At 32.4% G+C, this 13947-nt stretch overlaps 2 protein-coding genes across 2 annotated transcripts; one reads left to right on the top strand and one right to left on the bottom strand.

The window, feature by feature from the left end:
• Nucleotides 1–680: 680 nt before the first annotated feature.
• Nucleotides 681–4217, bottom strand: LOC134690550 (uncharacterized). Its single transcript, XM_063550508.1, has 5 exons — nt 4047–4217; nt 3591–3637; nt 2911–3054; nt 1427–1657; nt 681–976 (listed from the first exon to the last, which is right to left on the bottom strand). Exons 2-5 carry the CDS (start codon nt 3619–3621, stop codon nt 942–944), a joined length of 441 nt encoding a protein of 146 aa, XP_063406578.1. The 5' UTR covers nt 3622–3637; nt 4047–4217; the 3' UTR covers nt 681–941.
• A 3785-nt stretch (nt 4218–8002) lies between these two features.
• Nucleotides 8003–9853, top strand: LOC134690549 (growth hormone secretagogue receptor type 1-like). Its single transcript, XM_063550507.1, has 2 exons — nt 8003–8123; nt 8705–9853. Exon 2 carries the CDS (start codon nt 8723–8725, stop codon nt 9746–9748), a length of 1026 nt encoding a protein of 341 aa, XP_063406577.1. The 5' UTR covers nt 8003–8123; nt 8705–8722; the 3' UTR covers nt 9749–9853.
• Nucleotides 9854–13947: the final 4094 nt, after the last annotated feature.

The raw sequence follows: 13947 nt of genomic DNA, 5'->3' as shown, positions 1-13947 counted from the left end.
GATGGAAGTTTTTTTATGCTCCTGTTGAAAGTGAAATAACAAATTATTGAAGAGTTCCGTATTTGTCTTCTCTTAAAAGGTGCTGTGCGTAGAAACATTAAGAGCTTCTTATAAGAGTCACAAAAAGAAGTTTAAATAGGAATTATAAGGCATGTGATAAAACTGAGTCCACAAACGTAACGAACAAAGCACAGAAAATGCACATTCGGGAAATCTAAAAAAAATATATGCTAAGAGCAGTGTAAGGTAAGTAATAAGCGACTATGCCGTGGACCTTATTCAATAAAATAGCGTCATTTCTTTATACTGTAACATAATAGATGGACATTTAAAAAAATCAGGTGTTTAGTCTAGACTATCGAATCATTCATAATTTGCAGATTTTATTAAACCCCTTGTAATGCACATTTTGAATATCAAGTCATGAAATTGTTGGGAAACTATAAGAACAAAAACTTTGATATCACATGTATTCAAACCCGTTTTGTCCATGTATTCATATTCGCTACTATTTATGATTATTTTCTAGATTTATATTTTAGATTCTTAAATATGAGTCTTGAGTATCCTTGAAAAGACATTATTTGTCGAAAAGAACACGAAGAGCATCAGATGAGTCTTACATGATGTACATGTATGCTTCACTTTGAAAAAAAGCGGCAAAAAATTTTTAATATCATAATTATTATATACTTTATTTCAATAATTGTATTTTTAAATTTTCCATTTTCTGAAGTTACTTTTACTGCAAATGTCATCATGGTCATTTTTAACTGCCACAAAATACATATATCTACACGTAACATTCATAACTCTTTTGAACAAGCTCATTCATAATATTTGTCTTAATAGTTTACAATGTCCATCTCTTTTTGCTGAATATCAGACAAGATCATTCTTCTGTCTGTTAGACAAACAGGAACATGGTAAAAACGAACCATTTATCCGGTCTGTCCTTTCATAACTTTGACAAATTCTGAAAAGAATACAAAAAAGTTAAGGTAACAATGTTTATAAAAAATTTAACGCACTCACACAAATACTATCGAATGCATGTGATGTCAAACATTTTATGTTAACCTGTTTTTGTTGTTTTGTTGCAGATCGGCCGTACTTTTTCAAATATCGTGATATTGTATGCGAAAATTTACAAACAAAGTGTTATGTAAAGCTATATAAGTATGAATAGTTGCCTATTTTTCTGTTATCTTCGTATTTGTTTGCCCTTTCCGGGGCGGATCCAGTTACTTTCAAGGGGAGGGGATGTCCAACCCAGGAGAAAGAGGAGGGTTCCAACCAAATGTACACATTCAAACGCATTGATCGGCAAACAAGGGTGTTCCAACCCCCGGAATCCTCCCCTGGATCCGCCATTGCCTTCATCTAATCTCTATTCTGTAAATTCTAATTGTGAAGTTAAACATACCATCAAATGACATTTTCCCGTCTTTATTAGAATCTGCCTCCGCTAGGAGATCGTTAGCATCTGACTTCGAGACTTTCATAGCCTTCATAATTTCCGAAGTCGTTACTTTCCCATCTTTATCAACATCCATGGCTTGGAATATTTTCCTTGCTGTCTTTATATCATTGGGGTCATGCTTCATATATTCTGTGATCAGCTTTTCAAACTCACTCAAGTCCAGATACCCATCTCCTGAAATAAATGCATGTACGAGATCGAGATTTTTTTTATGAAATTTGATATTCTTTTAAAGAGCTCAATTGTAATAATAAGAATCTGCTTACCCTTCATGAGCACCTACGATCACCCCCGGTTTTTGGTGGGGTTCATGTTGATTGGCGTTTTGTCTCGTGTACTTAGTAATTATTTGTCTGTTTGTCGTTTTCTTTTTAGCCATGGCGTTGTCAGTTTATTTTCAATCTATGAGTTTGAATGTCCCTCGTGTATTTTCGGTCCTTATCAGCTTATGCATTTCGGGATTCATTGAAGCAGAACATTTTACGCAAAACAGTCATATACTGTTGAAAAAAAGTACGATTAATTGGGAATTTCCTGCAGCAAAACTTGACAGATATTGGAAAAGTAATATGACCTTCATAGCTCATTTTATTTGAAAGTTTGCTCGTTAAAGATTCTTGATATAGGTTATTTAGCGAATGCATAAATTATAATGACGTTTGTCTTAAAAGTTTATTTGAATCATCAATGATAATAACATACATACAGAATGCTTTAGTTAATTTGAAATATTCTAATATTGCAGCCAGATTATCCATATTATACGAATTAACTCTGTTAATGTTATATAAATATTAACGCTACTTTGTAATAAGCCGACACGAGTCGGATTTTTAACACGCTACAATGTATAAATAGTGGTAGGCACTTAAAGTTAACCATCGAGAGACGTTAACCACCGAGAGTCGGTTTTTAGACCCGCCCAGAATTCATTGATACACTCTAGCTATTGATGTTCAATGAATATTAACGCTACTTTGTAATAAGCCAACACGAGTCGGATTTTTAACACACTACAAGGTATAAATAGTCCACAGGAATGAATGTCATAGTCATACAAACTGCGTATGGGAATATCATTTTGACTTCGGGGCAACCAGTCCGATCTTACTCAAAATTCCGAGTGCTTAGCGGAGAAGCAAAAAGATACCAACTTTAAAGTCTGAGTTCGAACAACCTCCCGTACGAAGTTTTCGATAGATATTTAAAGCGATTAGTTTTGGCTTTCTTGCTTAATTAAAACAGTTCACTGTGTTTTGATATCAATTGAAATGCAGTGCATTTTGCAATCGTGTACCTCAAATTGTAAACTGTGTAGATTGTAAACTGTGTAGATTGTAAACTGTGTAGATCTGACATACAGATAGCCGGTAAAAAGGGCGGGGTCTAAACTTGTATTGTATTTTTGTTCTCATAAATTGTATTACCATTTTTATCAACATCTCTCATCATCTGCTTTAATTTGTCTGTAGATAGATCTATACCAATTCGTTTTGATGCTCTCTTCACTTCCGCCATAGAAACACGACCGTCGCCATTTTCATCCATGGAATGATATGTTTTAGCGATAGCTGGAAATATACACAGTGATACGTATTACAATGTACTACAAACTCATGAAATAAAAAGGGCCATGGAATGGGTGTTCTTCGTTTTTTTATTCCTAAATATGTTCGGTCATTTTCTCTATTTAGTATAATTTTCTCATTTACTCTGGCCAAATATCTATTATTCGTATGCAAAATGGTCCATGGTCTCCCATTTTTTATTATTTATTTTCAATAAGGTTGTTTTCTTCATTTTTTCCAATTCTCTATTATTTTCTTGGGGTTTTTTTGCCCATTTTCCCTCTATTCTATATAATATATGAGCACATATTCATACTACATACTGTAAACAACATTCAGATCCTCATACATGTTGTTTTCTTACCGAAAACATGTTAAAATCAGAAGAAAAAAGAGACAAAGGCTTTATAAACAAGACACACGGCGTTTATATGCAAGACTCATGCTAATTTTTAAGAAAGAACAGCAGTTTAACCTTTGTACCTGAGACTATCACTATACATATGTCATTGAATTTAATGTTCATATCTTTAAATTACCTGCATGATCGTCTTCATCCAAAGAACTCATTCTGTTTTACAAATCGCTACAAAAGGAGGAAAATAACACAATATTCAATGCATATAGATATAAGAAGATGTGGTATGAGTGCCAATGCGACAACTCTCCATTCAAGTCACAGTTCGTAAAAGTAAACAATTACAGGTCAATGTTTAGCCTTCAACAATGAGCCTTGGCTCACACCGAACAGCAAGCTATAAAGGTCCCCCAAACTGACTAGTATAAACCCATTCAAATGGGAAAAACAAAACTTGATTTAATTTTTTTAGAAATTAGCTTGAGGAAACCCATGACTTGCTGTGGTATAACATTGGGGTATTCTCTCCTCTTATTTCAAATAACAGTCGCTTTTCTTAAGAAAATACATGCACCGAAGAATCAAGTACCAAATTTTATTCCACAATCATTTTCCGAAAATAAATGACTTTACTTACTTTTGCGGAGATGAGTGTTCTAAACTCCTATCTTGTTTTCGCAATAACAATACCAGTTACATTATTTTACACACAATTCACTACGTAGACCACACCATATAATTCCTATGTTCTTGATTACTACAAGTTAACTACATGTATATCAACTTTAGTATTGATAATCCTCTATGAGGATTATATAGAATCAAAGAAGCATAACATTTCATTGTATTTTTACCGTTTAATTAAACACAATTTCAACTTAAGATTTGGATTAAAGTACACAATTAAACAATGTGTAATATTGGCAATTGTGAAAGTCAAATATTTGTGATTTTATATGTAAACCCTTACCTCGACTTCAATAAATAAACATTTACCTTTTTCCAAAATCTCAATGACTTTTTTTTATCTTTAAAATGAGTTCGGAAAAAACTTGCACTTTCTATAAGGATTTTCTACGGGTGCGAAATGAACTGGTCATAGGTTGTTTAAATTGAAATTTTGTATTAACGCCAGTTTCGTCTTCAAAAGAATCACCAGTGACGCTCGAATCAAAAGGTTAAAAAAAAGCCCTCATAAAGTACTACGTTGAATAGCATTGAGAACCAAAATTGCCAAATACAGCTACGGTTATCCATTCCTAAAGTGACAAAGGCTTATTATTTCAAAATGTGTGTGTACAGCCCTAAAACAATATAAATGATTTAAACGTAATTTTCCACCGTGTGACAGACTTTGGCTTTCTACCTATTTTGATCTGAGCGTCTGGTATTTCAAATTATAAGCCTGGTACCTTTGATAACTATTAACACCACTAGGTCGATGCCACTGCTGGTGGACGTTTCGTCCCCGAGGGTATTATCAGCCAAGAAGTGCTGACATGAACACCAATTATATGGTCATTTTTTTAAATTTACTATGTGCAAAAGTATAAATTAATCGAAATACTAAGGATTTTCTTATCCCAGACATAGACAACCTTAGTCGTATTTGGCACAACTTTTGGGAATTTTGGGTCATCAATGCTCTACAACTTTGTACTGGTTTGGCTTTCTACCTATTTGGACTTGATCGTCATTGATGAGTCTTGTGTTGACGAAATGCGTGTCTGGCATATAAAACTTTATACCTTTGATAACTATTAAAACACATCAACAGAAACATCGTACGGAAATATTGGTATTCATATTGAAGTAAGGAATTATGTTATCACAACAAGGGTGCAATTCGTTTTAACGAGTACATATGAAATAATAAAAATTTTCCGTAAAATATAGAGGATGTTCCAAAACAAAATTGTATATAACCAATTTGCATACCCTATTGGTACTGATACTTTGTAATAAACTCTGCTGTTGTTTTTTTATGGTCCGGTTGTTGTCTTTTTAACACATTCCTCATTTCAATTCTCAATTTTATCATCATAGAGACCAGAATTAAATGTGTATTTACACCAGAACCGCGTTTCGTCTACAAAAGACTCATCAGTGACGCTCGATTCCAAAAAAAGGTTAAAAAGGCCAAATTAAGTACGAAATTTGAAGGTCATTGAGGACCAAAATTCCTTACAGTTTTGCCAAATACAGCTACGGTGATCTATTACTGAGGCAGAAAAGCCTAAGTATTTCAAAAATTCAAAAGTTGTATAAACAGTAAAATTTTAAATATGACCATATCAATGATAATTCATGTCAGCACAAAGGGCCCACTACTGGGCTGGTGAATTAAAAAATAAATCTGAATATGTGCATAAGAGATGAAGATGAACTATAAATAAAGGCAACAGTAGTATACCGCAGTTCAAAACTCGTAAATCCATGGACAAAAAAACAAAATCGGGATAACAAACTACAACTGAGTGAAACGCATTAAAAAATAACCAGTTCATAGTGACAACCAATTCATCGTTTAGATAATTGTGAAAAGTAAAAGCCCAAAAATACTGAACTCCGAGATAAATATTTCTTTATATAATTTAAGCTTTTGAGTTGCCATTTGATTAGGGAATTTCCTTTTTTAGTTTTCCTGCGAGTTCAGGATTTTTTTTTGATTTTTCTTTACCGGTTTATAGTATCTTATGATGATATATCTGGTTAACCTTTTATAAATATACTTAAACTAAGAATTTGCAATTGTCATTGGTATTTCAAACACCTCTAACTGTTACATGTTAATAAATCCTTTGATAATTTTTCCAAATAATGGCATGGGGTTCAAAAAATCGCTTCGAACTACTTGTTATGGCCATATCTGTACAAATCTTCACGGAAGTTTAAAAAAAGTCCGCGAGCATTCGATACAAAATTATGTCTACATCCGTTCGAACACTGTGATATATAATTGTTACTGACGAAAATTGGAACGAGTGAATAATAGAGACCCTTCCGTCCGGATTTTCCGGTTTGTGTTGAAACTGATAAACATGTATAACTGTTTGTACAGGCTGAACATAAACAATAGGTTAAAGCACTGAATAACTTGTAGGAAATTAGATATATGAACCAGTCCATGCAAAAAGGTACAAAAACGAAAATTTACGAAATTCTAAAAAGTGTGCATAATTATTGTTAGTAGACTTGTGATTTATAAAACACCTTCACCTTTCCTCATATCATCAAGCTGTGTCAGAGCTACACGCACCTGCAAGTGTTGAGACCCCCCCCCCCCTTTAGTTTTATTAAGATTTTTAGTGAATTATTTCATATATTTCAATCATTTTCAAAGTACTGTTTAAATGGCTTATTTTGCCAATTTATAATGTTAACCTCGGTAGCAGTGGGGATAAGGCTCTCGCTTACGATGCTGATATCAAAGCGGGCAACGGTTCGAATCCCGTGCAACTAAGTTTGATTTATATAATATTAATTAACTTAACTTAACTTCAATTTCAACAACACAAAATGTCATAGTTTTTGTATTTTCCTCATGTTTTAATATTGTCTTACTTTCTTTAAACCTGTAGAACTGACGGAAATTATTGACCTTTGTCTCTGTAGTGTCGTAAATTTTTAAATTTCTAGTCGGTATAGCACTAGTCAGGGGAACAAATGATTTTTATCAACAATACCAACAATTCAGATATTTCTACGTCTTTTTCTGTTTTAATTGATGAATTCGGGATAGAATTGACAATCTAATGAATGTTTACATTAATGTAATTTATTTACGGATAAAATCGTTTTTTAAAAATACTATAACAAACTTTGATAACGTGTCCTGTAAAGTTTATCAAAAGGACTTTTTGTACCTTTTCGCATGGACTGGCTCATATCTTGTCGATTTTTGTTTAATTATATAGAAAACATCAGATAACTTTCAATAATATCACAATTTGACAATATAAGGAATATAAACCTTAACATGTAAGTGGCATTTGTTATTGGAGTAAAAAGGGGGTATTCTATCCATACAATTACAACTTTTCTGTCAGTCATGAGAGCAAAAAATACGTTTATTATTGTAAAAAGTTTTTTCGACGTACCGTACGGGGCTAATTATAAACCAAAAAAAACAAACATTAGTTTATAGGATACTTATATAAAAGAGAAGTTATAAATTATTTAACAAAAACAGCTTGTGTTTATCTTTTAAAACAAAAAAAGTTGTGCATTTCTGTCGGAAGGAAAAAAAACCGTCCACTTATCCGAGATTTGAGCAAATTTCGACCTCATTATATTCAAAAAGTAGCACATGAAGGTATATTTCTTATTACATATTTGATTTAATCAGGTAAAAAATAGCCTATTTGCAAATTTTTATCAAAATTTCAATATGGTATCAAACTGTATCGTATGCCCTTAAACATCCCATGCAACCAAACGGACGCATCATTTAAGCAGAGAATTAGCATATAAACCTCTATTTGTAGCTAATGATTCATTGTTTAGTTACTAAAAAAAATAGGTAATATATATAAAAAGAATACAATTGTTTTCATTCATTAATTGCGGAAAGAGTGAAAACATGAGACACTTCCGTTCGGATTTCCGGCTATTGTAATGCATTTAATACATGTGAAACAATTTGAATGTCATGAAATAATGAAAAATGTTTTAGAGGATTTATTAATTGATGGAAATTAAAACAAATATTTTAGTAAGTGGTATTTTAGTATTAACAATATTGTAAAACAATTACCGATAATTTGTTCTGTCAACGATAATACTGCGAAAGTTCACAGATGAAAGTATTATTACCAAAACATGCATTCGACTTAATAATTTCGATTTTTTTGTTTTCTTTCATATTAGAAAAAAGTAAAAAATCTAAAATTCTGAACTCCGAGGAAAATTCAAATCGGAAAGTCCTTAATTAAATGGCAAAATCAAATGATAAAACACATCAAACGAAAAGACTACAACTGTCATATTCAAGATTTGGTACAGACATTTTCAAATGTAAAAAATGGTGGATTGAACCGGGGTTTATAACGCTAAACCTCTCACTTTTATGACAGTTGCATAAAATTCCATTATATTGAAAACAATGCGTGAACAAAACAGACATAATAGATAAAATTGTGAAAATCGGTGCTCAGCAGACGTGCTCAGCAGTCATCACAGTGTCACAATCTCAATCAGAACAAAAACAAGCAAACATTAAACAAAGAAGCACAAAAAACACATATCAAATTTAAAAAAATGTTCTCACAGGTTTTTTTGTGTTGATTTTATTAGATTTAAGACAGACCAACCATGTCGGCAAACGAAAGTGATATGTGCCACAAGTGGATGATGGACCTTTATAGAAAACAGAATGTAACACTAGCCGAAGTAAACGACAGACTACTTCTTCGTTTTCTAGGAGGAATATGTTTTCTTTCTGTTTTAGTCGTTGCTGGTCTTATTGGAAATGCGCATGTGCTGTACATCTACTACCGGAAGTTCCGTCTGACGAATTACCGAATATACGTTCTATGGTTGGCGATGTTGGACATGTTTAACTGTGGGATTAGTGCTCCTTGTGTTATATTCTATTTGTTGCATCCCGTTACATTCCCGTCAGAAATCTTCTGTAAGATTTTTCGGTTCTTGCTCTACTTTTGTAACGTAGCGTCAACAGCTTCTCTTATTCCCATTGCAATTGACAGAGGAAGAAAAATCCTTTCGCCATTAAAATCCCAGATTACAACGACCCAAGCCAAGATGATGTGTATAATGAGTCTTTTCGTTGGATTGGTACTTTCCTGGCCGGCGCCTATTCTATTTGGAATATATTCTGAGCGGACCGGAATACCTGGACTAAAAGGACAACGTTGTTTAATCGAAGATAGATACGTCAAATCAAAAGAAGTCACAGTTTTCAATATGGTACATTTCATATATTTCTTTGTAGTTACGGCTTTACTGACCATTGTGTATTCATTAATCTCGCGTCAAATGTGCATCCACGGAAGTTTTCGGCAAAGTTTTCAACAGTCATATGCCGATACGGATATTTCAAAAGAGAACGCACCACGACTAACTAGTATACAAAGGTCAACATTAACATTACTGCTTGTGACATTAGTGTATATACTAAGTGCTTTAGCATATCATATTTTAGCATTGGTATTTTTTTCAAGTCCTAACTTCGATTGTAATTTGAGTCTGCCAGGTGCCATAGTATATTACACTTTTATTTGGTCTTATTTTATTAACAGTGCGATCAATCCTTTTATATACGGTTTTCGGGATTATACCTTCCGGAAGGAAATCAAACAGTTATACAATGGATTGTAATAAATAAAAAAAAACATGTCCATTTTATTATAGCATGTTTTATTATTTTGTTTCTTTAAATTTATATAAACAGTAAGTAAATGAAATTGAAACTACTCGTTGTTTTGTTAAGGATTGTCATTGACTAAAAAATCGACTCGGAATAGTTTTATTTCCTTAATATTTCAGTTTGAAATTCATTTGTGTAGTTTGTCATTATTCAGATAATGATTCTTAGATTTCTTCTTTTGTTTTAAAGATATGTCTCTCCAGACATTTTGAGTATAATTGATATTAAATGTTTATATGTGGAGCAGTGTCTATCCTTCGGTCCAGAGCGCATGGCAGTACTCCCAGTTTTTTGTGGGGTTCGTGTTTGTCAGTCTTTAGATTTCAATGTTGTGTTCCGAGTAATGTTGTTTGTCTGGTGGTCTGTTATTGTTAAAGCCATGGTTTTGTCCGTTAATTTTAACTAATGAGTTTGAATGACTCTTTTATAACTTTTGCTTCTCTTTTATATGTTACTGTCATGTTTACATTACCATGCTGAATAACTATCATACACTTTAATTTTGATGTAAACGTTAATAAATTTAATTATATGAGATTTTTGTTGTAGCATTCTTGTTCTGCTATTATTTTTGTTGTGGTATCATTTATGTTCTGGTAGCTTTTTTGTTCTGAAATTATTTTTGTTGTGGTATCATTTTTGTTCTGGTTGCATTTAACTTTGTTCTGGTAGTCTTTTTGTTGTGGTACCAATGTTGTTTTGGTAAAAGAAAATGTTCTGGTTGCATTTTTGTTTGTTATTGTAGCAGTTTTGTTCTGGTTGCATTTTTGTTTGCTCTTGTAGCAGTTTTGTTCTGGTGTCATTTTTTTATGGTATGATTCTTGTTCTGGTTGAAATCTTGTTATGATAACATTTGTGTTCTGCTAGCATTTTTGTTCTGGTAGCACTCTTGATCTGGTTGCATTTATGTTTTAGATTGCATTTTTGTTCTGGTATCATTTTTTTTCTGGTTGCATTTTTGTTCTTGTATCATTTTTGGCATCATCGTAGTAAGCTTAAAGTTATGTAATATAGCACTTTATTACCATCGTAATAAACACATACAATTAGCAATTTCTAAAAGTGCAGTTCTCTGAATTTATTAATGCAAAATCATCTATTAACAGGAAAAAATATAAGATGTTGTATGAGTGTCAGATAAACAACTATCCACCTGAGTTTAAATGTCATGTAACCAACTCTAGGCAACCGTACTGCCCTCTTTAATGAGAAAAACCCATACGATATGGTTCGCTATGCAAAGCCTCGACGTGAAAAATATGAAACATTTAATTGAGTTAACTAAATTGAATAAGAAATAATCAAATGATTTATCTAAGTAAGAAAGAAAAGAGGGACGAAATATACCAGAGGGACAGTAAAACTCATAAATCGAAAATAAACTGATAACGCCATGGCTAAAAATGAAAATGATAAACAGAAAAACCATAATACATATGACACAACATAGAAAACTAAAAAATAAGCAGCATGAACCCCACTAAAAACAAGAGTATGATCCGGAAACAGTCAATAAGTTTCAATGCTTATGTATAAGTATATTGATCAGCTCAATATCCGCCTACTTTAGACATCGTAAAAACAAAAGAAGAGAATCGAAGAGATATTTTAAGATAGATTTTGTTTAAAGATTTATAAATAATATTTAATGATTTACGTTTATAAACAAACGACAATTATGACTTCATTTCTTACTCAAAATCAGTAGTAAAATGTACTTAAACATATCTGTCACTACTAATACAAGGGCATTATATTATCCGGTAATGATCATGTTCAGGAGGACAGTACTTTAGATAATTCCGGTTTCTCTTTTAGTTTACGATTTTGATATATAATTAGTTTTCTTTCAAACATTATTTTTACTGAAGGTTTATGACCCCTGTGAATAACGAAATTTTCAAACTGCAAAGGTATCAATACAGCAAAAATAATTAATAATAGAGATGGACCATTTTGTACATATATTATAATACCAATAGGGGGAAACTTCATGCAACGCATTTTTATTTATTGTTTCATTGCATTTAATAGAAAAAGGGGATTTTGTTGAAAATAAATCAAGATTTTTGTAGAGAATCCACAGTCTTCAAAGTTCATGTTGACCCTTTGGATAAAGTGGCTGCGTTTTCACCCCAAAATTAACTCTGAGTACAGACAAACCTGTACATATGGAAAAGTTTTAAGGCATAGCATGCCCTAGATAAATAAATTTCAAATCCATTGTATGTTTTTGAAAAAACAAAACTGAACTAGCATTTTTGCGTCCCTGCAGAAGATGATAAAATTAACAAACAGTTGAGTTTCACTTGATATGATCCACAGTTTGAATCACCATTTTTTTTTGTCAGGTAGCTATTGTACATCTAGTCTCCATTAATACAGCTCACTTCAACAATGAGGGATAAATTTCATGTGATAAAAGCTTTCGTTTTGTTGTAAAAACCACTTCTTGATAAAAAAAAAAAAAAAGAAAAAAAAAGGCCACATCAGTATTTTTCTTTTAAGGAAACTTTCCCTACGAACTATTCTGGTATAATATGATCGAAACATGTCCATTAATTTTGTTAATTTCCAGGACTTATATCTTCTTTATTATTAAAAGTATAGTGGTCCCCTCATTTAGAAAAGTTGTTTAAAATACAAAGAATATTATTCCATTCTTAGTTAAAAATAATCATTTGTTTAAAAGTAAATGTTTAGTGTTTATTCATTAACATGTAGACTCTAAAATAAGTTTGAGAGAATAGACACTATTGTAAAAAATCATCTTATTAAAGGAAATAGAGGGGAGGTAGAAAAAAGGTAAATTTTAAACGAAAAATATAGTTTTGTTACTTGGCGAAAAAAATAATAAAGTGGCGAAAAATATATTGTTTTGGCGAAAGAGGTGGCGAAAAAAATAATTAACCAAGGGGAAACCCTGAGTACAATGCACTTGAAATGGTAAAAATGACAGAATGAACACAGAATATAAACTTGCAAATTTCTTTAAAATGACTCAGCAACGAACAATCCATTCAAAAACATCGGCGTCAGCTGGTAAAATAATAACAGAACTTTAATAGAGCAACATTTAGATCAGTGATTTACTAACTCGATTATAAAATATAATAAATAAAGGCAATAGAAGTTTACCAATATTGACATCTCTTACATTAAACAATTGATATAACTAATATATATTTTTGTATATGGGCCAACTGAAGCACGCCTTCGGTGCAGGATCGCTGTATTGGAGACCCATTGCTGGCCTTCGACTGTGTTTAACTTTTTAATCGGGTTAGTGTCCCTTTTGGCACATTCGCCATTTGTATTCTCAATTTTATAACCAATAAAAGAAAGCTGAGGGAACGTCTGAATTTCAGATGTAGCGATACCTGGTTCGTAGACAAGACTATGTGTTGCGTATGTATAACCTTCCATGCAAATTCACACTCAGTTTACGAACAAGACAAGCTAATTTAAGGTTTTTGCTCTTCAAATAAACCATTCATTCTATCAAATATTATAATTACTACTGTTGTCAAATCGTACAGTTTTGCTTATCACCGGGTACTCGGATAACCGTTCAAAGCATGTGTGAAGGCATATTTATAATATCCTTCCTGACGTAGTTTGACTTTTAATTCAATACCCCTTATCTACTACGACGTTTATAACAAACCGTCATGATCTCGTAGAATTGAAATGTCTGAAAACGTTGATTCTTTCATTTTCTCTTGACGTCTCAGAAAATAATGTTGAGTGTTTCAATCTAAAATAATTAATAAATTGAGAAGGGAAATAGGGGATATATCAAAGAGACAACAATCCGACCAAAGAGCAGATAATAGCCGAAGGCCACCAATTGGTCATCAACAATGCATGGATATCCAGCACACGGAGGTGGGCTTCAGTACATTTTATATGAAATCTATAAAAATTGAAAAAAAGTCCGGATAACCGGTTAGCGTTTTCAGTATTCGAAACTGTCCTATTTCTGACTTAGTACAGACATTTCCTTGTGTAGAACGGTGGATAGATTAAACCTGGCTATATTCCTAGCTAAACCTCTCACTTGTATGACTGTCGCATATAATTCCATAATGTATAAACATGCTAGTGATCAATGTACATAAAGACTAAACAGCCTATATCTTGATGAACA

The sequence above is a fragment of the Mytilus trossulus genome, chromosome 11, assembly GCF_036588685.1.
Source record: "Mytilus trossulus isolate FHL-02 chromosome 11, PNRI_Mtr1.1.1.hap1, whole genome shotgun sequence".
In the NCBI taxonomy this organism is placed as follows: Eukaryota; Metazoa; Mollusca; class Bivalvia; order Mytilida; family Mytilidae; genus Mytilus; species Mytilus trossulus.
This window is presented reverse-complemented; position numbering and strand designations above follow the sequence as displayed.